At 42.5% G+C, this 24,269-nt stretch overlaps 2 protein-coding genes across 10 annotated transcripts in view; both read left to right on the top strand.

The window, feature by feature from the left end:
* The first annotated feature begins 746 nt into the window (after positions 1 to 746).
* On the top strand, positions 747 to 7,858 carry ATP5MC2 (ATP synthase membrane subunit c locus 2). 3 transcript variants are annotated; one of them, XM_069101264.1, is made up of 6 exons: positions 823 to 865; positions 2,532 to 2,637; positions 4,037 to 4,105; positions 5,476 to 5,553; positions 6,303 to 6,496; positions 7,565 to 7,858. In XM_069101264.1, the coding sequence occupies exons 3-6, from the start codon at positions 4,067 to 4,069 to the stop codon at positions 7,677 to 7,679; spliced, it is 426 nt and encodes a 141-aa protein (XP_068957365.1). In that variant the 5' UTR covers positions 823 to 865; positions 2,532 to 2,637; positions 4,037 to 4,066; the 3' UTR covers positions 7,680 to 7,858. The 3 variants fall into 3 exon arrangements, with proteins under 3 accessions (XP_068957362.1, XP_068957365.1, XP_068957363.1); XM_069101261.1 differs by lacking the exon at positions 2,532 to 2,637 and having other exon boundaries at positions 747 to 865; XM_069101262.1 differs by lacking the exons at positions 823 to 865; positions 2,532 to 2,637 and adding an exon at positions 938 to 1,091.
* Positions 7,859 to 16,266: 8,408 nt separating this feature from the next.
* The window catches only part of LOC138171656 (cyclic AMP-dependent transcription factor ATF-7), an 88,806-nt gene continuing 80,803 nt past the window's right edge, over positions 16,267 to 24,269 (top strand). For 4 of the 7 annotated variants that reach the window (XM_069101259.1, XM_069101258.1, XM_069101254.1 and 1 more), the window contains exon 1: positions 16,267 to 16,403. The gene's annotated coding sequence lies outside the window, so the exon portion shown is untranslated. Of the gene's footprint in view, positions 16,404 to 16,618; positions 16,738 to 16,759; positions 16,843 to 24,269 lie in introns of those variants that run through there. The other 3 variants (XM_069101256.1, XM_069101255.1, XM_069101257.1) reach the window with 3 other exon arrangements.

The raw sequence follows: 24,269 nt of genomic DNA, 5'->3' as shown, positions 1-24,269 counted from the left end.
AGGGGGAGGTAGGAAGGAGGGAGGACCGTAAGGCAGTGAGTAGCTGCTCAGAATTGCATCAGGTGGTTTAGATGACCTCTCAAGTTCATTCCAACTCAGCCCCCTACTCTCTCATTTGCTGGGTCACTGAGCAGAAGGCCCTTCCCTAGTGGCTGCTACCAAGTAGGAAAGAGAGTTAATTCCTGACATTTTCACAGCTTAAGGTTTGCAAATCTTTACATACATTAGCTCGCTCGATAATTTTCATATTACATTTACATGATAAAAGAGCAACCACCGCCATCCTTTCCTCCTCCCACTTAAAAGGAAAAACACGAAAAATGAGACTGTCACGTAGAGCTTGGCATTTTGCAGCCTATTTGCCCATTTAATGGGTTTCCCCTTGGGCAACTCCTGGGCACGTGATTCCAAGACACTGAGATTTCTCTAAGCTGCAGATGTATTGAGGATGTAGGGATACTGGAATATTTAACGCTACGGTTCTGGCATATGCGGTACGGTACCCCAGTCCAGGAGGCTGCGCTTTAACTGTTTGACTCTGCGCATGCTCGGGAATGGCCCGGCATCCATATTCCCGCTGCGGTCTAGAGCAAATCGCAGACAGCGTTTTGTATGCAAGTCACGGCTACCTAGCGTCTACACCAGGTCGCCTCTGGTTGTAGTTCCAGCCTTCGAACAGCAGATGGCGAAACGGACCGCCCGCCTCAAAGTGGTTGGAGGGCGGCGCTGTAGCGTCTCTCCAACCTCCTAAGGTTTAGGCCCCTCTGTCCTCACCGACGCCACTCGATGGCAAGAGGCACGCATGCGTCGAGCCGCACGCCTCTCTTTCCCCTCCCCCTCTCTGTCTCCTCTGCTCTGCCGGCAGGTAAGGCCCCGGGCCTGGCTCCCGCTTGGTTTCGCGCACATGCTCGCGAAGGATCCCACTTCGCGCCGCTGCTTTGCAGCGTCTTTCCTGGAACACCTCCGACCCCAGTCCTCTCACTAGCCCTGACTCCAGGGCTCTGGCGCCCCGAGACCTCCCTTCCCGCGCGCTGGTGACCTCCAGCCGCGCGGGTGCGGCGCCATCTTGGGCCTCAGGCATGGGGATGAAGGTGGGAAGGGAGAAGGAAAGAGGGAGCGGGGGAGGGTGGGGTCCTCTATCCTTTCTTCGGCCTTCCTGGGTTCCGTTCGCTCCGGGCTCCAGTGCGGGCCGCCTTTCCCGAGGCCGTCCTCCGGGGCCCAGGCGCGAGGCTGACCTCCCCACCCCCTCCCCGGCTCCGGTTGGGCCTCCCGGGCTCCCGTACCCCGCTATGCAAATACCGCTTGGTCCTATCCAATAGTCCCGGAAGCCGCCTCCCAGGCGCCCACGTGAGGGGCAGGCTTCCTCCTCGCCTGGTCCAGCTCCCCTGCGGCCTTCCCCCGTCAGAGGCCCCCCACTCGATCGGGGATCCCGCGTGAGCCTTAGAGGAGCAAGTAAAGACAATCAGAACCCCCCCCCCCCAGCCAAACCTCATTGGGCTCCTGTCGAGAGGTCGAAGGACTCTCCACCCGAAACCAGCCCCCGATGTATCCCAAATGATGCAGACTTTGGCCTTGTACCCAGTCCCCTTAACTTCACTAACAGGCCGAAACTGAGAGCAGCATAGAAGTGAAAAGTCAGGGAGGAAGCCAGTTCATAGGCTGAGGATCGAAGAGCTGCTAGCGACCTTGGAGAGTCCCTGGTTAAAACCCTTTTGTACGAGGAAATTCGAGGCCACTGCGGAGGGGACAGCTAAAGTCACACAGGTCTTACAGGACACGAGCCCGAGTCTTCTGATTTAAAGGCCAGCGCCGAGGTAGCAGGTGCACCAAGTTTTTATAAAAGTTGTTCGAAAGTGATGTCTCTCACCCCCAACAGCCTTGATTTCCAGGAGTAAGGCCAGGGCCATTCTTAAGCAAAACTTAAAGGTCTTGTCACCTTGTCCTATAACTTTATTTTTATTCATTCAAATGCCTTGAGTGTTCTCAGCTTCTAAGTATCCTTGGTAAATAGAATCAAAGGTTGTGACTAATTTGAAGGAAAGAAACTTAGCCTTAAGCATTTCTACTCGCCCCTAAAGGGGAGCATCCAGTCTGTTTGGTAGACCAGTAAAGATGATCTTTGCCTAGGTCCATTGCCTTGAAGATACCCTGTTCTAGCCTTAATGTCAGGTTTTAAGCAGGGAAACCAGCCAGTGTGGACGTGAGCAATTTACCTAAGCAGAACACAGACTAAACTAAGTTTCATACAAGGGAAAAGTGAGAGACAATAATTGGACAGGCATTGAAAAGACTTCCGTTAGAGTGAAGGTATAACAGATTAATGCTGAATAGTTACCACTGTTATAAGGAGCAGACTGTTAGATCACTAGTTTTAACTTTTCTTCCCTAAAAGGGAACATGATTCTAGTATCTTAAAGCAGGGTTTCCTAACCTCCAGTCTCTGAAATTAAAAAAAATATATTTTGATAATTTTTTTCAATATAATTGGTTTCCTTTCTAATCTGTGTATCTTATATTATTATGCATTTAAGAATGTTCTGAGAAAGGGGTCCGTAGTCCACACCCGACTGACAAAGGAGTCTCTGATATAAAAAAAAAAGTTTAAGAACCCCTACCTTAAAGTCACAGTCCTGATATGTAAGTATTGTTGAAGTCTAATTCTTATCACTTACATAAATTCACTGTGAAACTCATACTTGCTGTGGTCTTTTAATAGATAATAGATATTACCTGTGCAACTTTGAGCATTGATCAGTTAGAGAAGACATGTTAGTACTTGTTTCCTCAAACTAGGCTATGAAATCCCCTAAGGAATTACTGACCATTTCAATGCATTTATGATTTTTCCTAAGGCCGGGCATAGTTGGACCTTAACAGAACTTAGATGTGAAGACTTTGGATTTAAGGTCTTGGAGCCACCATACCTCTTGCCCTCCTAGGGTATAAAGGTGATAACTGCAATGGCCTAAGTTTGCTTACTATAGTAATGTCAGCTTTCCAGCACTAATCTGCCCTATCCCCACTATGGATCTTCTTTCATTTAAAAATTGAAGAATCAGGGTAAACAAGTGGTTCCAGATTATGCAGCAACAAAACTGTATAAGGAATGCCTAAGTTATATATCTCTGTGATTTCCAGAGGCACATGGGCTTTTCTTAAAGGGAAAGCTCATCATAGATCCAGGCAGCATGGTATAGAACATAAAACATGGTATCAGAAGACCTAGTTTCAAGTTTTAGTTCTACTCACTGGTATATTTATCCCCTCTGATTCTGTTTCTCCACCTGTAAAATGGGCTTAGTAATAAAGTCCTAATATATATAACATGCTATTATCTGAGAAGGATTTCTTCTGGACGGTGGTTGGAAAAGAACTAGATAAGGGCACTCTGGGTAATGCCCTAATGAAATTGTAACTTAAGAGTACCAGGATCTGGGCTGGAGGGAAGTATTGAGAAAATGCTTTTTTAAATTGGAGATGGAACAGCAGTTATCAGAAGCTCTGTTAAGTATATTATCAGGGTGGCTAGGTGGCCCAGTGAATAGAGCTCTGGCCCTGGAGTCAGGAGGACCTGAGTTCAAATCTGTCTTCAGACAATTAATACATAACTAGCCGTGTGACCTTGGGCAAATCACTTAGCCCCAATTGCCCTACCTTTCCCCCTGCAAAAAGCAAAAAGAAAGTATATTATCCTGCATCTTAAGACCCTGTTTCTCTTATACTGAAGTCAAGTCTTCAAAGTGTTGTGAACCTTGGCTAGAGATGCTATAAATTATAAGGACCAAATCTTGGTGTTCCTGAGGGGAATAGATTCCCACTTTCTAGTTATACTTCTGTGTCTAATTTCAATAAAGTTAGAATGGCATACTTCTCTGATTCTCATTTTCTCTTTTTTGAAATGAGTACTGCTCCCTCTTTTGAAGCCCCCCTTTTATTTCAGTTGAACTTTCTGAGTACCCTTTCATCTCTCATTGGTTTACTTTGTGTAATAAGTGGGGAGTAATTCTGATTTCTAACACTGCTTTTATGTCCTCAGCTCTTCAGCTTTGCCCCTCACCCCCTGAGAATGTATGCCTGCGCCAAGTTCATCTCTACCCCTGCCCTTGTGAGTAGCTGACAGTCAATGGGGGGTGGGTGGGGAAAGGAACAAAATCTGTTCCATCCTTCCACCTACAACTTCATCAGACCTTGTTCCTCACAACTAGGCTGTGGGGAGGGGTACTTTCACCTGGGGACTCCCTTGCTATGGTAGTCTGATATGGAAGTGAATGTGCACTTGAGTCCCAAATCTCTAGACTATTTCCATTCAAGCAACTCCCTGGGGAAAGTGGCTATAGACCTAGGAATCTGGGTTTGGAACTGAACCACTCAGTGGCAGTTGTGTGCACTCTGATTGTGCACAGTGATTCCTTATGTGTTGCAGAAGTGACAGTGAAGGTTGTGACCCTAGTTTCTTTAAAGCAATGCCAACAAAGCATAGTCTGGAATGGAAGTGCTACCAAGGAAGAAGGGAAAGGCATCCATGACTGGCTCAGCAGCTGCCTCTGTCTAGGAAGGACCAACCTTACTAAGTTCCTAGAGGTCAGCACCAGGCTGACTTCAAATAGAGGATATCGGTGGGGTTATCAGTAAAGGACCCACAGCAGTGAAATCACTAGTACTTAAAATGTCCAGGGGTATTGTATCTCCCACATTCAATCAATAATGTGGATGAAGCAATAGCTATGTACAGAACCCTGTCCTGTGTAGGTAGTAGGATAATTAGAAGAAAGAGACACAGTTCTTTCCCCTTGGAGAGCTAGTCAATCTAGTTAGGGGCAGGCCATATTAACAATATTTGAGAACACTTATAAAGCCAAGAGGAAGCATAACTTAGAGGATAGTGGTTTTAAGTCCTGCTTCTGACATATTGGTACTTGTGACCCTAGACAAGTTATCTAACCTCAGGAATCTTTCTAGGACTCAGAAAAAATATTTCAGAAAAATAGTACAAATAATTGATTAATCTACACTTACTATGAATCTGCTCTATGCAAATCACCGGTGACATAGTAACAGAGTGTTTAGATTTGGGGCCGATTAATCTGTGAAGACTGCACAAGGAGTTGAATTTTGAGCAAGATACTTAGCAATCTCAGTTCTCTCAGGGATTATCTTTAAGAGTAAGTCAGTCTCCTTTTTGTCTTAATCCCTGCCTTCCTTCTTACCTAATAATTCAGCCTTGACCTTTCCTGCCTATGGAGTGAGTGGGAAAGGGATTTGAATGTGCCTCCTAAATCCCACTGGTGGGGAATCTTTAGGGAGTAGTAGGGTCTTTTTGCAGCCTGGGGCCTAGGATAGGGGAGGAGACATGTTTTAGTTGTTATCTAAAACTTGAAATTGAGCTCTGGAAGAAATGAGTATGGTGGGGGGAGACAGCCAGTCATTAGGACTATTCCAGGCAACCCTCATGACATTTTTGCTTCTTTTTGCCAGGTGAGGAGCAGCTCTCAGCTGCTGAGTAGACCGCTGTCTGCAGTGGTGCTAAAACGGCCAGAGGTTCGGACAGATGAGGTAACTTGACAGTGAAGTTGATGCCATGGGGGTCATCAGAGGAAACAGTGCTTACTTGCTTAGGCCAGCAGGGGGTATCCTGACACCAACCCAAATGAGTGGGACTTTGGTATGGGGGGTTTGGGGGGAGCTACTGGTTTCAAATTGAGTTAGAAAAGGTATAGTAAATCCTGCTCATTATTTAGACCACGGGTTCTTTATCTTGGGTCCATGAACTTTTTTTTTAACTTTGAAAACTGTATCAATATAATTGGTTTCCTTTGTAATCCTATGTATTTTATACATTTAAAAACATTCTGAGGAGGGTTCTGTAAGCTTCACCAGACTGGCAAAGGAATCCATTACACAAAAAAGGTTTAAAACACCTGCTCCTGAACTTGAGTGACATTCTAAGAGACTGCCTGTGTGTTATACTGATAGCTGCCTTGTCCCAGCTGGGAATTTCTAGCTCTTGGCTTTTTAGGGAGACAGTTCTCCTGGGACCCCAAACTTGACTCCGTTACCTGATCGGTCTCAGGGCTTCCAGATACCCTAGTGCTCTGGTAGTTGGCCACACATGAATGCATTCAGATCTCATCTCCTCAGCATCTTTATCCACATAGCAGAACTTTCCAGTGCTGTGAGTGATGTTTTACAGTTTTGAGGAACAATCACTAGTGCCATTAGGGCAGGCTACCGTGTTGTTATGGTGCAAAAACAGGATATCTTTCAAGCTGCCTGCCTCTACAGCCTAGTTCTTTCTCCTACAGAACCTCAGCATTTTGGCAGCATCAAGTCCCTTGACCTCTCTTGTCCCCAGATGTGGATTCCAAACTGGTGCTGTCTCAAGGGACATTGACACAGCAGCCAAATTTATTGGAGCTGGGGCTGCCACTGTGGGGGTGGCTGGCTCTGGAGCTGGGATTGGGACTGTATTTGGAAGTCTCATCATCGGTTATGCCAGGTAAGGTGGGATTGGAAAGTAAAGTCCTCGTTAGTTAAGATGAAGTTTCCAGGGAGTGAATTTAGTTGGCACTTTCTGAGCAGGAAAAACTTAAACCTTTAGATAAAATAGAAGCAAAGTTTGATTTTATGGATCCTGGTCCTGTTCCTTGGGAGCACCCAGGGCTTCCTGTCTCCTCCAGTCTGTAGCTTCCAAATCACCTTTCAATGGTGCTGCCCCACAACCCAGGGGATACCTTATTGCCACTTCAGCTTGCCCCTCCGGCACTGGGATCCTGAGAGTTTCTGCTCCCCATAGACTTTTGGTAACGCATTGTTAAAACTAAATTAACCCTCCAGAGACTAGTAACTTCTCTTAATACCAGTGGGGATATAGGATTATTTTCTTGGATTTTTCCAAAGGAGACCTAGTTGTCCTGGTATAGTTAAAATACAAGAGTACAGTCGTATTGATGTGCCAATCAGAACCTCCCTAAATCACCAGAACTGAGCAAACTGGATTAATGGGTAGCATCACTGAAACTGGCAGCATATTTTTCCTAGTTGCATTCCTATCTTCCCAATAGTCTCTTTACCTTCACCTTCAAATTGCCAGAATGATCACCTTTGTAGGGGGTATAAGATCCTTATGTTCTGTCCATGTTTTAAATTAAAGAAGGTTGTTCCATCTACCGATCCTCTTTACTCTTAGTCCATTCTGTTCTGGAGGGCTTATTGTGGGGCCTAACTGCTAAATGCCTAAAGCCAAGAACTACTCAGTGCTAAAAAGAAACAGATGGCAGGGATAGTAGATTTTATTTCCCTCTTTTGAGGATATATATTGAGTATAAAAATGCTAATTAATCATGGATTGGTTAGGATTCCCATTAAATCTTCAGAGCAGTGGATAGACTCATCTGAAACTGGTAACTGGGCTAAGACTCACCTACATGGCCAGACTTTGGTGTGATCTTTCTTGCCCAAAAAGACAAATCAGTATTTGTAAGAATTGTCACTCTTCTCCTATTGATATCTTTACTATCCCTTTTGTGACCAAGGAACCAGACTCACCCACCTTTCCTCCTCCCAGGAACCCCTCCCTGAAGCAACAGCTTTTTTCCTACGCCATCTTGGGCTTTGCCCTGTCTGAGGCCATGGGGCTCTTTTGCCTGATGGTGGCCTTCCTCATCCTCTTCGCCATGTGATGGAGCCATTTCTATTCCCCCTACGTTTCTGAATGTTCCTCCTCATCCTCCTGGTTCTTCCATGTCTCTTCCAGCCTGTGTATACCTCCACCTCCAACTTACCAGGTAGCCCTGGGGAAAGCCATGGGCTCAGGGTTTGACAGAGGGAAGACAAATAAATACTGTATTAATAAGCTGTTTCTTGGGTCTCTGTATCTTTCTTTTCCATTGTTAACTGAATAAACCTCATTAAGAGGCTTGGAGAATGGTGGTGGTGGAAAAGGGTGGGTCCCAATCCCAGAGTTTCTGGGTTTTTGTATCACCTGGATTCCTTTTCCTGTCTTGGGAAAATGAGTCTGAATTTTAGAGATTATTTCTTTTATTTGTTAATACAGGTTGTTACTCACCTTGGGTGGTTAGACCAGTGACTTTATAATGCCAGCATAAGGTAACTGCTGTCCTTTCTTCTCATTCCTACTGTCTTAACCTAATGAAGGCTCCCATTGTTTGAGCTATTGCAATAGACTTCTGGTCACTTCCCCACTCAGATCTGTTTAATATACCACTGCCAGATAAAGATTTGTGGAATGAATCACCTACCCCAATACCATTTTACAAATGAGAAAACTGAGGTCTAAGAGAGGAAATAATGTAACTAAAGTCACAACTCATTGATGGCAAAACCAGGTGTGATGATTCTCTCTTTGGTGTTTTGTACACTTTACCATATTGCTATATTTTGTAAGGTTTTTTTCATGATCTTAAGATCTTTTGTTCTCTTTTATTTCCCTAGATGAGGTAGGTTGGCAAGGTAAGAAAGAACAGGATTCTTCTAAATCGTGAGGTAGGTTGGCGAGAGGGGAAAATACAGGCCAAAATAGGAGAAATTAATTGAAAAATAGAGAAGGATAAAACATGAAGGAGGAATAATTTTCTAATCCACTTTGATTCAACCGGCATCAGTCACCTTTCATGTGCTAGGTAGATAAAAATTCTTAAAGGTACACATTCTTCAAGTTTTGGGTGGGAGGTGGCACAAGAAGATATAAACAGGGTGGTCCTGTCTTGGATCATTCACTATTGGTACGCCCAGTGGAGTTGGGGCTACAGAATATATTGTCTTCAGATAGAGAACATTTCCTTGTGAACTTAGGACTAATGTTGGTATAGACCAGACCTGCACAACGTATGGCCCACAGGCCATTTAGATTGCCAGAGGATTTCTGGCAACCCTCAAAAACTGTTGGGCTGGGGGCAGCCAGGTAGCACAGCGAGTAAGAGCACCGGCTCCAGTGTCAGGATGACCTGGAGATCAAATCCCGGGCTCAGACACTCAACACCACACCCAGAAATAACTGGCCTTGTAACCTTGAGCAAGTTGCTTAACCCCGATTGCTTAAAAAAAAAAATGTTGGGCTGGTACTGCACACTCTCCTGCTTGTCATGTGACCCAAGGCAACCAATCTGTCTCTAACCTGTGTCTGTCCCAAATAATTTTAACCTATTTTCACTTTGGCCACTACTACTGCAAAGTTGTGTGGGTCTGGTATAGACTATAGATACTTAAATATGATTTCTAGTAGAATAGACCCTGGCTTCACTCCACCAACTACCTTTGAGCCATTGGTATAAGAAAGGCTTCATTGAATGAGGGAAAGATCTCCCTGTTTACAAGGTACTGTCTGTAAACTCAACAGCCTTTGAGACCCTAGTCCAGGGCTGGGGAACCTGCCCTAGTCTCTGCCCTACCATAATGTCAGTGTTGCTCTAACTGAAACATATCCTTGATTTCTAATTTTATTGTTCTTTCTTAATTTATTTTATTGTTATTTTTAAATATACCCATATTTAATTCTTTACCTGGCTGGGACAAGACCTGATTTCTTAATACTGTGACTGCTTTGGCTAGTAACTTGAAGACTTTACTTTTCTCTAAGGTGGATGATGAGATGGTGTTGCAAGATGCGAATTCCTTCAGGAGGCTCCTGGACAACCCCAGTCCTCTGGCACCAGGGCCCAAGGGATACATATTAGCAGCCCAAGTTTGAGTAGATTGAGGTTGAAGGGGAAAGCTCTTCTAGTTGAGGAGCTAAAGTCTGAGGTTAGCTATACATGCTGCCAGGTTTTCCTGGGTCCCTCTTTATCTTAGTATTTTCTCATTTGTCCTTGTGACCTTAGAAGGATGACCTGACTGGAAATCATGATAAAGAGGTCTAATCTCAGCTCTGTCACCAGCTTTGGTCATTAGGCAGTTGCTGGTTTCTAGTTCCATAAAATGGGAATAATCTTGTTCCAGGAAAAAGAATTAATGGGCCCTGAGTTCTAGTCTCCACTGTTACAAACTATCTGGTGAGCAAGTAACAACCTCTCTGAACTCTTGTTTTTATCTAAAAGTCACTATTTTGGGCCTCAATTCTCTCATTTGTAAAGTGAATGTTAGACAATGAAGGAAAACCCCAAAAGGAGAGCTCAGTTCCCTTTATTTTGCAATGTATCCTTTACAGTGTGGCCTTTGTGCAGCTTTTACTTATGAATCCAGATTTCATTTTATCACTAAAACTGAGCAGTAGTTTCTTTTTATCTTTGGGGTGAAAAATAATCTACTTTTTTTTTTTTAACTTTGAGAGAAGGAAAAGTTGATACTAGAAAGAACACTGGAGTAGAAATCAGAAGGCCTGGGTTCAAATCCTGGCTTAGCATTTATTGTGTGACTAATCTTTGGATCTCAGCTTCAGCAGCTTTAAAATAAAGGGTTGGACTGGATCAGTGGTGTGAAACTCAAGTAGAAACATCCCTGCAGGTCACATACTGACTTAGGGAATCACAAATTGACATATTTTGTTATGTTAAACATTTCTTGACCACATTTTAATCTGATTGTTGCCCACCCTGAAGTTTTGACATTGAGTTAGACACTTCTGGATTAGATGATTTTTTTAGGAAGTCGCATCTAGTTCTATATGTCATACAATATATAGTCTCTAAAGTCCCTTTTGATTCCATTGTCTTTGTATTAATCGTCCAAGGACCTGAGAGTATTCCAATAGAGAGCTTTTCCTAGTTTCTGAGATAAGAGCAGGCTATTCACAGTTGATAAAACCAGACAGTGGTTGGATCTGGAGCAGTTTGGAATCCATGAAAGCTTCTGGTGAAATGATGTCTCATCCTCCAGTCTTTTCAGTAGGTATTTGTGTACCAGGAAGAGTGTCATTAAATTTCTGCCATCCTAATTCAAAGTAGATGACTAACTGAAAATGATCCATATGCTAAGCAGGAGGAATCTTTCCCACCCCCCTCTCTGGGTGTGTATTTGTGAGTTTCAGGTCTTTTGGAGGCTATTGAGGTAAGGAGAATGCCCAGGGTCAACACTGAAGGTTTGGGCCCCAGTTCCAAAAGACTTTGAGGCAGCACTACTTCCTCTTCCCCAAGAGAAGTGAGAAGAGCATTTTAAGGCAAAAAATTTGGAGACTTTCCCCTAAATCCTGAGAATGGTTAAGTAGTAAGTAAAGGGAATTCTTCACTTAAGGAAAGAGCTTAAAGAATAAGTTTTTTTCAAGGTCTTCCTGACTCAAGTCCAATGCTCTATCCATTTCACACCTTTTTTCTGACAGTTTCACATGTAACGGAAGAAGAGGATGATTTTAGCTTTCCTTAAGCTAAATATTACTTAATCATTAGTGAAGTAGATAATACTTTTTCTGTTTCCATTAACCATACTGCCATCTTTACAAATTGGTAGCTTTTTGAGCAACTGCCAAGTTCATTTTGGTCCACTGCTAAATTTTCTTTTTGGCTCTGTTGCTAGTTATAAGAGTTTGGGACCTCCTCTCCTTTCCTAAACCTAGTAAACTTGGGAATCTTGCTCCTCCCTGAGTCAGCCCAGCTCTGCCCCCCATCATGGATATTTATAACCTGTAACCATTGGAGCATTCCAGGAACTGTGACTGCTTTCAGAGAAACCACTGCTGCAGACCCTATTCAGGGGCAGGGGGGGAGGAGCACATGTGTGGAACTCAAGGACAGCCTTCTGACTCCTCTCCTTGCAGCCCCTCCATGCCCCCCACAGCTTTTCCATCAACATCTCCCAGCAGCTGAACAGTGACTGAATTTCCAAAACACTAGCTCAAAGGGTAACCGTGAGCTCAGTGCTGCCTTAGCAACAGCAAAAACAGCCAGTGGGGATCCAATTTAAAGGAAGTCTACAATAGTGGAAAGTGGCTGAGCCTGACAGGGGAAACTAGAATGGGAGTCGAGGACTTAGACCGATAGACTTGATAACGTGAAGCTGGTTCCCTTCCCATGCTTTAATTTCCTGCCTCTGTGTAGAATGGAACAGAGAATCCTTGCCTCCCTGAGATGTGACCAGGGATAACTGGGATCAAGTCCAGAAAGCCTTTAGAGGGGTTGATCATGCTTTCTGTCCTTACTGTTGGAACTCAGAAGCTCAGAAATTCTCTTTCTCTTCTCAACAATCAAAAACTTATTAAATACCTACGATATTCCAGACACTGGGAGTACAAATAAAAAGTTCTTAGAGGAGAATACAGTCTGAGAAAATACATCTTCATAGTTATCCAGGATATATGGGGGATGGAGAGGAAGACAAGGGGACTAAACATCTATTAAATACCTACTGTGTGCCAGGTGCTAAGCTGAACATTCACAGATATCTTACTGGATCCTCACATTAACCAGAAGAGCTATTATCCCCATTCCACTCATGAAACTGGCAATGCAGAATTCAAATGACTTGCCTAGGGTCATTCAGTCTGAGACTAGATTTGAATTCAGGTCTTTTGGACTCCAGGCCCAATACTCTTCCTTCACCACATATACATACATATATCTACATGTATGTGTGTATACACGGTCTGTGTGTGTGTATGATCATCAGAAAATGATGGGGGAAGGGCACTAACAATCAGAAAGGTCTACTGAAGGAGGTGGACCTTGAAAAGAGCCAGGGCTCCCCAGAGGTACAGCATATGAAGGAGAGCATTCCAGGCACAGGACAGTATGTATGAAGTAGGCCAGTTTGGCTGGAGACCAGAGTCTGGAAAGATAACCTGGAGCCAAATTGTGATGCGCTTTGAAATACCAAACAGGAGAGTTGGTATAGTATCTCAAGAAAGCCCTGGAGCTTGAGGAAATGATAGTCAGACCTGTGTTTTAGGACTAGCAATATCACCTGGGTGAACTATAGATTTGATAGAGTAGACACTGGAAACAGGGAGACCAATTTTAGGAGCATATTATAGTGGTCCAGAGGAGAGGTGATAGTCCGGACTAGAGTGACTGAGGTATGGAAAAAAAAAAAAGGTGTAGATGTTGAGGTGGAATGAACAAGAGGGGGAAGAACTGATTAGTGAGGGGTCAGGGAAATATGGGTTGGTGGGAATTTGTAAACTGGAATACTAAATAATCACACATACAACCTAACATTTGTTTCCTTCTACTCACCCTGTCTCCTGCAAAGAGAAGGTTAGAATTTGCCCTGGGCTCACTAATTTAGTTAATTCTGCCCTGGAGTTGAGTTTAGAGAAACCTGAGCAGTGATGAGTTCTGAATGAAGTTAAAATGGGGCAAGAGATGAGACAGAGCAGATTCAGGCCTGGACTCTCCTGATCTCTCCAAGTCCCTCCTCTGCCAGTGAGGCCCCTTCTTAGCCAAATCATAAACCAGACCTGATTTTTCTCCTGTTACCAAGACCTCATGTCTTATCTCAATCCCCAAGGAGCTGGAGTGATTCCTAAACATGTTGACATTTTGGGGAAGGGGGGGTTGAGAAACTCAGGTACTGGGGACTCCCCTGCCAAGGGGGCCAAAGAAAAGCAGGCAGAGAAGGAGTCGTTCTTTTCCAGCTGCAACCCAGAGAAAGGGAACAAATCCTTCACCAGGGAAGATTGTGTAAACAGCGCCTTTGGCTGGAGCCACAGAGTTGAGGAAGCTAAGAAAGGGAGCTTTGTTCTCCCCCACCCCAGTCAGAGCACAATCGCAGAGCAGGGATTGTTTGCTTTGGCAAGGGGTTCCTGCCTGAAAGGACGAGGCATTCCGGAGCCTGTGAGGCCTCCCATTGGGTTTTCCTCATGGGGTTGGGGAGGAGACAACTTTCATTCTAAGTATCCTGACTAGGCAGGGTGGCTAGAGACCCCAAAGGTCTGAGGGTATTTGGCCTGTTCTCTATCTTTGTTAACCTCCTTCCCTTCCCACAGGATGTCAGTCAGACTTGTTCTTCCTGCCCTCAGATACTGTTGGTAGTTGAGCTGGGGTTCCAGCCCAGAAATAGTTGCATTGTATTGAGGGTAGAGAAGACCACAGAGGGTGGAGCATTCCAACTCCTCTCTTGATCCTTCTAGTTTCCCCCCTTACCTCTTCTGTCTCCTTTGCTGGGACCCCTTTCTTATCTGGCCCCTAAATGTTGGCATTCTCTAGGTTGTTCTTCAGAGCCCTTTTGTTTTCAAAGAAGGGTTTAGAGCTGGAAGATACAGATAAGGAAATCAGAGTCTGGAGAGGTTGTGACTTGCCTGGAGTCGTTTGGGTAGTAAAGTGTCTGAATCCTTCTCTCTCCCCTTTGGCCACTACAACAATCACACCCATAACTTCAATTAACATCTTTAAGCAAATGGCTCCCAAAGAGTTATCATATGACAGCAGATTTGGAACTAGAATGTCCTCTAACTTTAAAGGTTATTCTCCTCATTTTACTGATTACAAAAACTGATATTACAATAGAAAGAATGCTGGGGTCAGTGTTTGGGTTCATATTTCACCTTGACACTTAGCTACTTGTGTGACCTTACACAAATCCCTTAACCTCCTTGGGTCTCAGTTTCCATATCTGTAAAACAAGCATGTTGGGTTAAAGGTGGCCTCTGATAATTATTCCAGCCTTTGATCAATGCTCCTGTGGTTTACATGGTATTTAAGCTTGAAAATGTATACACATTTATATAAATATATACACATACATGCACACATATACAGAAACATACACATGCACAAATATGTGTATATGTATGTATAAATTTATAAATTACATATAAATTGTAAATGTTTATAAAAATATTAATATATAATATAAATACGTTATAATGTTTTTCATTTGAGCCTCAAAAACCCAGTGGAGTCAATACAACAGGTATTATTCTATTTTATAGATGAGGAAAATAAGTCTCAAAAGAGTATAACTGACATGCCTGAAATAACAAAGTTTTAAGTGTCAAAACCATATATTCCTGAGATTTCCAGGTCCAGTACAATAATCTACCCATGGAAACTGAAGCCCATACAAGTTAAAAGTGTTTTATTCAGTAACAGCTGTGATTCAAACCAAAGCTAACACTTTCCACTCTGCTTCTGTCTGAACCTATCTTCCAAATTCCTGACCTGCATTTTGAATTAAGTATCCAGATGTCTTGTTAGAACCTCAAACTTTCTTCTTCCCCTTTAAAACGTGTTCTCTTTCTGATTTCCTTATTTCCTAATGGTGCCACCAACCTCCCTGTCACCAAGGCTTGAAAACCTCAGTGTCTTCATATGTTCCCTCTCCCTCACTTCCCATATTCAATTAAGTCCCGTTGATTATAGCTCAAAAAATACCTGCTATATCTGTCCCCTCATTTCCATCACCTCCAGTTCCTTACTTCTAGTACTTGCCCCTTCAAGCACAGCTCTGAATGTCATTCTTTTGCTCAAGATCTTTAGGGGCACCCAGTTTGCCAAATAAAAAATATGCCACGTTCTTAGTAGGACATTTAAAGCATCTATGAGCCAGTGCCTGCCACTTAGAAGACCCTTAATAAATGTTTACTAAATTGAATTGAGCCCGTTTTCACCCTCAAGAATACTGAGGCTTGAAAATTTTTTACTTTTCAAAGGTCACATGCCAGACCAGAAAACCAGATTTTCTGATGCCCAATCTCATGTTTTACTAACTTCACTAAGCTGTTAGTATGGCATCCATGATGTCCCTGACCTTCCATCTCTTCCTTGGGCAGTGTTTAGTCCTCACTCCAGAGCTGTGGACTTTTATTAAAATACTTTCCAAGTAAGGAAATATAAGCACTTACTAGGGGCCAGGTATCACTCTAAGGGCTTCACAAATCTTATCTCTCTGTATTCTAACAACCCTGGGAGTGAAGTGCAATTTATCATCCCTATTTTATAGTTGGGAAAACTGGGGTCGAAGTTAAGTGCCTTGCCCTGGGTTAATTCGAACTCAGGTCTTCTGACCCCAGGCCCGACGCTGTTATCGGAAGATGGAGCAGGGTGGGGAATGTACACATTTTAAAAGCCTCCAATCCCAAGTCTACCCTGAGATACTTTGCTCGAGATAGCGGTGCCCAGGCTCTTTATGGTCTTGCGGTAACTCAGGCTGCGATCCTCTCCATCCTGCAAAAGTGCATTCCCTGTAACCACTAACTCTCCCTCGGGATCTCTGAAATTTACAAACCCGCGGGAGCAGGCCCCTTTTTATAGAGTTCTTCCCAAGCAGCCCAGCACGTGCTAGGCGTCCGCGCTCCTCCCTAACCGAGGCCCCGCCCCTCTGGTGGCTCCCCGGGTCTGCCCCCGCAAGATCCCGCCCTTCCCCCCTCCCTCCTTCGCCCTCCCAACCCTGGGGACATCTCGCGAGAGCTGAGCGCGCCAGGCCGGACGGGAATAAAGTGTCTGCTCCGCTGAGGTGGGAGAAGAGCCCAGAGCAAGAACGCGGGCACTGAGCGTGGTAGGTGGCGGAGCTACCGGCAGGTGAGTTCCGGTAGTGCCCGCCGGACCGGAGCCTTGCTAACAGTGTACCCCTGACCCTGAGCAAGTCCTGCTGCCCGAGGCTAGGATCTCCTAGTCAAGTCTGTAGTGGACGGGGGGCGCTGAGGCGGTGGCCGGGCCTGTCTAAAGAGTGGGGGTGGGGCCATGGGCAAGGACTAGCCAATGGGCGCTAGGGCAGAGGCGATTGGCGGCGGCGTAGACCAATGGGAAGCGGTCTCTAAGCTGAGGCGGGATGCCCCCTTCCCTTTGGTCTCCCCCCTTCTTCCCTCTGTGGGGGGCGGGGCTAGGGGCCTGAAGTGAGGGGAAAAGTGGGGTGGTAAGTGGTCCCTTGGGACGCCGGCAGGGGTCCGGGTGGAGGGAGTGATCCCTGAGAGAAGGGGAAGCTTTGTTAGTGGAGGGGTCATGGAATGCGGGTGGAGCCGTAAGTCAGAAAAGGGGAGGTGGCCCGGGCTAGCGAGGAGTTGGAGATCGGGTGTTAGAGACCGCTGGGGGGTTGGGGGGAGGCCTCTGTGGGGTTAGGAGGAAGCATTAGGTTGGCAGAAGGGATGGAAGGAGGACGGCTTTGGGGAGGGGGAGATTGTCCGGAGCATCCAGTCTGGGAGGAAGTGTAGGATTAAGAGACGAAGTTTTTGAAGGGTGGGAGGGGGACTAGGGTGTGGTTGGGGTGATCTGCGGGATATATGCTGTAGGTTGGGGTGATCTTCGGAATTTGGGGAGAATAGGGGAAATGAAAAGGTGGAGGACATGGGGAGGCTTTTGGTAGATGTCAGAGTTGGGGAGGCTAGGGTGTTAAACTGGGGCTTCTGGTTCTGATGGCAATTAGGACTGAGCCGGGCGAGGGGTGTGTGAGGCAGTGGATTAAATGGGGAGAAGTTGGGGGATGGAGTAGAGTAAGAGATAAGCAGTGAATCAAAGGTGAATGAATGCTGCGATGGGAATAAATTTCATTTGTTCCTCCTCATCCCACTCAGATCTTTAAGTGGAATGTGAACTGTCCTAGGTGGGGCTCCTTTGGAAGGAATGCGTTGCCTTGAGTTGTTTATGTTATCTTTATGCCCCAAACCTTACCCTAATCCTATGTTGGCCCCTCACCCACCTACCCACCCATCCACTTCTAATCAAGCTCCTTTTTTCCAATTTAAAAGTTCTGCTTAAAGTTCTGTTTTCTGCTTAAACAGAGTTTTAGTGTCCCTGGTGGTGTTATCAGACAAGTGTAAATTTGTGAGTATGAGGTGTTTTCTCAGCCACTATTGACTGGCTTAAAGAAAAAAGTACAGTAATGTAATTCTTCAGTAGGCATCAAATTTTTAAACATTCTTCCAGTTAACAGAAGAAAAGCCCAAAGCATTTGTTTTATGACATTTAAACTTTGTTCACTCATCCTCACGGAGATGGTAAATGGGAAGATATTTAGAGTTTAGGGATAGAAACTGGATCTTTGATTTTATTGATATAGGATCCTTCTACTATGCATGCTGGTGGTGACTTCTTCAAAAGAATTGCCTGGAGATCTGACAGGTTAAGTGATATGTCCTGGGTCATACCAGCCTGTATTTGTGGAAGGTGAGACTTGAGCACCTTGTCTTCTGGCTCCTTGGCCAGTTACATATCAAACTAAAACAGTGTTGTCAAACTCCAAAATAAAGGAGGGCCACTAAACCATATATAAGGATCCCTTAAAGGCTGCATACTGACTTGGAAAACCACATGTGTTTATATATTTCTCTTTTTATTGATACATCAACACATTAAAGTCAGAAAAGAACTACATTTTGGCACTTGGGGTGTTTTAGGCTCCATGCTGCTGAGTGTTTTGACATTTATGGACTGTCATGCCTTTCTGAATCCAAGCAGATAACAGATTTCACCAAAAATTAAAAAACTGAATATCTAAAATTTTTATCTATTGTAGCAAGGCTAAAAATGTCATAAAACCTTAGTTATGGTCAAGATTAGTGGAAATCAAATATTTTGTTCTTAAACATGGAAGTTGGTTTTTTTTTTTTAAGCAATTGGGGTTAAGTAACTTGCTCAAGGTTACACGGCCAGTTATTTCTGGGTGTGGTGCTAAGTATCTGAGCCCAGATTCGATTCCAGGTCATCCAGATTCTGGGGCTGGTGCTCTTACTCACTGCACCACCTGGCTGCCCAAACATGGAAGTTTTAAGGTAAATGTAGTTCATTGCAAATTGTAGTTTGGGTAAAAAAAATGCTTGGCAATGACTATAATTTTATTAGTTTGTTCTTAAAAGCAGTTTGAACCCAGAAATCTAAAATTTTTTCAGTATCTTTTAACAGTTCAATGGAATAATGCAACCAATTACTTTAATAATCTCTTTGCTACTGTAGCTCAAATTTTTCTTTTCAATTCCTTTTTCACTCTGCCAGTAAGGTATAGCTTCAGTAACAATTGTAACAACCATAACAATTGTACCTTCCTCAAAGAAATATTTTAGTATTTTAAATTTTATTTCAGTTGCCTCTGCAACTCTTGTTGAAGCTTTTTTCCTCCTTTGCAGGAAACTGCCATTATAATGTAAGTTAAGATCAAATGACTTAGTTTTCTAATTACTTAGTTGGTGTCCAGTAGGTGCTGGACATTAGCACTACTTTACCAGTTTGCCCAGCAGCAATACCAAAAATACTCAGTGAACAAAAGAAATGTTCCTTATTTATCCCTCATCTTACATTATGATGGCTTTGACCTGGGCTTAGTAAAGACAAGAAAATTCACTTTTCAGCTTCTGGTGTTAATAACACATCAAAACTGCTAGAGAGTGTAATATTGCTAATTTTTTTTCAGCTTCCAGATCAAAGTTTATACCCCAAAATGTAGTTTTTAAGAATCTTTGTTTATTATGGCTTTTAAACTTTAATAACTACTGCTACCGTATCTTGTTCTCTCCTTCACGGTATACACACCGAAAATTGTGGGGTTAAAAAAAAACTAGGTCTTAAGCTACAACTTTGCCTCAAGTAAAGTCCTTGGCTCTGTCTGTGCACAGCTGCTCTGAAATTCTCACAAGTTATTGTTCAATGCATGTCAAGACTAAATTTTTCCTTGGCTGCAATGGGAGGGAGCCAGAAGTACAGTAGTCTCCAATCCAACTCTGATAAGGAGGGGCCTTCTTGCAAGGAAGTTTTAGGTGAAGGGAAAAGAGTAAAAATCAAAACCACTTACATTTTTACAAAAGATTCAGTACTCTTCACAAAACTGGAGGGAAGTGGGCATGTAGAACATAGTTCTTGAATTTCTTAAAAGATAATAAAACTGAAGTAAAAAGTTGATTGTATTGGAAAAAATGCAATTTTTTTTGTTTCGGTATCTCAGGTAATAGACTTTGAAGTCTGAGACACAGTCTTTATCAGGCTAATCAGTTTTCTGTTTTGGGACAGCATAAATTCTAGTGACAGAAAGTGATGAACCTATTTCACTAAAACACATCACCCATAGCTTTTGATTGTAGTTTTCCTAGCACATGATTCTTTAGTTAAAGAGTTTATATCTCTGTTTACATAGTATCCTAAAATTCCTTGTCACTAGATCAACTCTATTCTGGAAATCCTTTTAAAATTAAATAAAAAGAATTCATCAGTGAAACTTATTCGCCAAAAATGGGTGGAAAAAAATAATCCTAGACCTAGCTAGGAGAGACTTTAGAGATTGTCTGGCCTAACCCCCTCATTTTACAGATTAGTAAACTGAGGTCTAGAAAGGTGAAATATCACAAAAGAAAGTTAGCTTTTTTTGTTTAGGAAGGGGGAAGGGACAAGCACCTACTATGTGCCAGGAACTTTTAAAAACTTTTATTTGATCCTCCCAAAAACCTTTCAGAGTAACTGCTGTTATTGTCCCCCTATTACAATAGAAGAAACTGACATTAAGTAATTTGCCCAAAGTCACAAAGCTGGTGTCTGAATTCAGATTTGATTGAAGGTCTTCCTGACTCCATGTCTTTGCACTTTTCCACCTAGCTGTTCACATTAGCAAGTTTAGAACTTATTAATGTAGTTTTCTGAATTTATCATACAGTAAGCTAGAGGTTATTAGTTCTTCAGGCAGGGTCTCCTCTTCAGCCTGGTAATTATGGACCAAAGTCTCTACTTACAGTAGATCTCATGAGAGTTAATTGTCAAATTTACATTTGAGTATTTTAGTTGATTAGAGCAATTTTAAGGTACCTTTTAAGTTTTATTTTTCTTAATGTTGCAAATTGTGAATGGAGGTATTTTAAGTACATTTTAATATGGTATAGATGTAAGGGCAGAAGAAAGATGTACTTTCTCTTGATAAATTCTCATAAATCTGACATTGTTTAGGTGAGGTTCTGTGGAGAAAGCAGGAAGATGGATTAATGACCTCTCAAGGTCCTTTTCCAGGCCTGGGATTCATAGAGACTTTCTCAAATTAAGGTGCCTACAGAAGGAGAACCAGGAAGAGAAATAGACTATAAGGAAAATAAAATTGAAACAGCTCCATTGACCCAGTGGGAATGAGAGAGCAAAAAATAAGCAACAGAAATGATGAGGAATAACTCCTCCTTTGAACTAAATGTCATGCTAAAAAATTTGAAGATGTGAAATGCCCCTAATGCAAAACAAATTATATTTTACAATGAAATATATGTATCCACACATATATAGTGCTCTACTGTATATTTCATTGTAAATATAATTTTATTTTTTACATCAGGGTCATTTTGCATGTTCAGATTTCTAGTGTGACATTCTCTGTCCCAGAATTTTCCCCATGGACACTTTTGTGTTGAGAGAGTAGTTTTCTCTGCTAAATCACCTTATTTAGCTTCTTTCCCTTCTCTTTTATTTGCCCTTTTGTTCAGAATTTTTTCTTTCCTCTGAATTTGTGCCTCTTTCCCTTTAGTACTGCCTAAAAGAATGATTTTTCTTACTTGGTTTTGGAACTTTTTAGGGTGGCTCTACTTAAGTCAAAGATGGCTACAAAATTAATTTTTATATATATTTTTTATACATGCTGTATAACTTTCTGAGGAAGGACCATGGTATCACAACTCTTTTAAAAAGGTATAGAAGGTAGTTATCTTTTACTTTATGTAATAGTTAACATTTTAAGGTTTGCAAAGTATTTTGCAAGTTGTCTCATTTGCTCCTTTATAACCACATAAGGTGCTATTATTCTCATTTTACAGCTTCCAATATTGAAGCCAACCTAGGCTAAGGGACTCACCCATGGTCATACAGCTAAGTGCCTGAGGCAGGATTTGAAGTCCGGTCTTCCAGATTAGTGCTCTATCTACCATACCACCTTTAATAATGATAGTTTTTGTGTAGCACTTCCAGATATATAACATGCTTCCTGCATGCTACTTAATTTTTGGGGGGGGGTGGGGAGAGGGAAGGCAAGGCAGTTGGGGTTAAGTGATTTAGCCAAGGTCACACAGAGTCTGAGGTTGAATTTTGAACTCAGGCCCTTCAGACTCCCGGCTGTTGCTGTAGTTACTGAACCACCTAGCTGCCCCCTATGCTACTTAATTTGATCCTCAAAACAACCCTGAGAAGTAGGTGCTATTATCATCCCCTTTTCTGTTTGTGCTGGCCATTTACAAGAGGCATCAAGATCCCCATTCCAAAACTGAGTCTAATAAGATAAATAAGAACACTTCACTACCACGGATTCATTTTGTTAGCTTTTTCTCTTTTTTGTAGCAATTGCTGCATCTAAATATTTTTGTTCATTTGAAGTTATATTATAGGCAGCTAGATAGCACAGTGGACAGAGTGGCAAGGTCTAAAGTTAAGAAGACCTGACTTCAAAGCCAGTCTCAGACACTTTGCTGGCTGTTTGTCCCTGGGTGAGTCATTTAACCTCTGTCTCACTTATCTCAGCTGGGAATAATGGGATAATAACAGTACCTACGAGGATTGTTGTAAGGATCAAATGAGGTAATGTTTGTAAAGCTCTTTAGCACATTGCCTGGTACATAGTAGATATATGCTTTTAAAGTTTGTCTTTTCTACCAAATTCTGCTTTTCCTTGCCGATATCAGTGGACTGAATTCCAACTATGGAGGTTCTTGATGAAAAGTAACTTGATGAGTTTATGGCTTGAGCCCGTCTGGAAGTAGAAATATGCTGCTAACTCCTACCCTATCCTTCTCAACCAAACCTTACCTTCTCTCGTTTTGGGAATGAAATTACCTCCTAGTATCTGCATGTAGGACGTTTTTCACTCCCATCTGGACATGGTAGCAAGAGTGGTGTTATATAGTAATACTGTAAATGTTAGATTTAGAGCATAGCACAATTCTGTCTTGAAATTGGAATGTAATGTGTTGTAAAATCTGCATGATTTGTTAAGCACAGTACTAATGTTCCACATTATTCATCTTGAGTCTTGAATACTAGTATTCATTCAAACTTTATCAAAGTTGAATGACACTTGGGTGTTGTGCTGATGAGCCAGATTTTTTTTCCCTTCCTTTTTTTGCTTCCTCTTACACTTCATCTGAACTTATTTTCCATAACAATGCTGGTACTAACATAACCTCCTACTGTCCTATCTTCAAACCAAACTCAGTCAAGTTCTGCACAAGCAAGAGTCCACTAGTTTTGCAAATCTATGTTTAGAGCTGGTAAAATTCGATCAGAGAGAGCCGAAACGCTGCCAAATAGATCACTGTAATGTGTTTTTCCATAGTACTGTGTGGTCCTTGTCTGGATGGAGATATAAAATAGATCTTTTCTTCTCTAGAACTTGTCAGAACCTTCATGGTTGCCACTGTGGGATGACGATGCAGATGCCCTCCTACCAGGCATCTGATTATTCCTGAATTTTGAGACAGATTCTTATTAGAGTTTTTGTTTTTAGTTTACAAATTGTTTAGATTAAAAGCATTTAAACTTTTTTGGTAGACTATGTTCATGAAATTACACACTAAGACTCTGGATTTGATTGCTACTAGTCTATTGTTTTAGAGAACATGATTCATCTAAAAGTTAGCAAGAGGAAAAAGAACAGAATTTGAATGAAGTGTTACCAGTTTCCAGGAATTTTTCTGCTTTTAAATTGTATAAGGAGACCAAGCTTAGCTATTCATTTTAGTGTTCTATAATCTTTTTATAGTTTAGCTTCCTGCTGCCATTTCAGTAAATTCCTGCTCTCTCTTGCTCTTTCCTGGTTCCAAATTATTTGGAAACAACTTAAACTGGTTCATATATATATTCTAAAAGCCTTACCTAGAGAGAGTTTTTCATCTCTCCTTGAGTAGTTGGCTAAGTGAAAAGTACAAAACTATGCCAGATAGGTCTAAGCTTAAATCATTTGTTCTCAGACTCAGTGGTTTGGTCTGATTTCTTTTTCCTCTCCCTGGTTTTCAATTGTTTGCTGCAAAAATGATTTAGTCTGCTTAAACCAGCTCCCTTCTTTGGTGCCTGTCTCTACACGTCTGAGTTATACATCCAGAATTCATTTCAACCTCTTTTCTAACTGTTCTGTTTAGGGCACCAGAGTACTGGTAAAAAAAAAAAAAAAGAGCTCTCAAATTGGATAGGTTAATTGATACTTCAGGTATATTTTAATTTAAGAAAATTGTATATGAAAAAAATTTGAATATAGAGTACAGGTGGATCTGTGGTTGACCAGTTCCATTGTGAAAAGATTCTTCACTTCACACAAGGATTCACCATATTCATATCAAACTCCTCAAGTAAAAAATGTTATTTTACATGATAGAGGAAATGTCAGCTAAGTGGTATGGTAGACAGAATGCCAGACCTGAAGTTGGGAAGACTCATCTTCCCAAGTTCAAATCTGGCCTGACTATTACCAGCTGTGTGGCCCTGGGCAAATCACTTAATCCTGTTTGCCTC

Source organism: Petaurus breviceps, unplaced genomic scaffold (assembly GCF_028583685.1).
Source record: "Petaurus breviceps papuanus isolate PSGF00001 unplaced genomic scaffold, PetGlider_PUasm1.0 454, whole genome shotgun sequence".
Taxonomy (NCBI): Eukaryota; Metazoa; Chordata; class Mammalia; order Diprotodontia; family Petauridae; genus Petaurus; species Petaurus breviceps.
The sequence above is the reverse complement of the archived record's forward strand: the minus strand, read 5'-3'. Positions and strand labels throughout refer to the sequence as shown.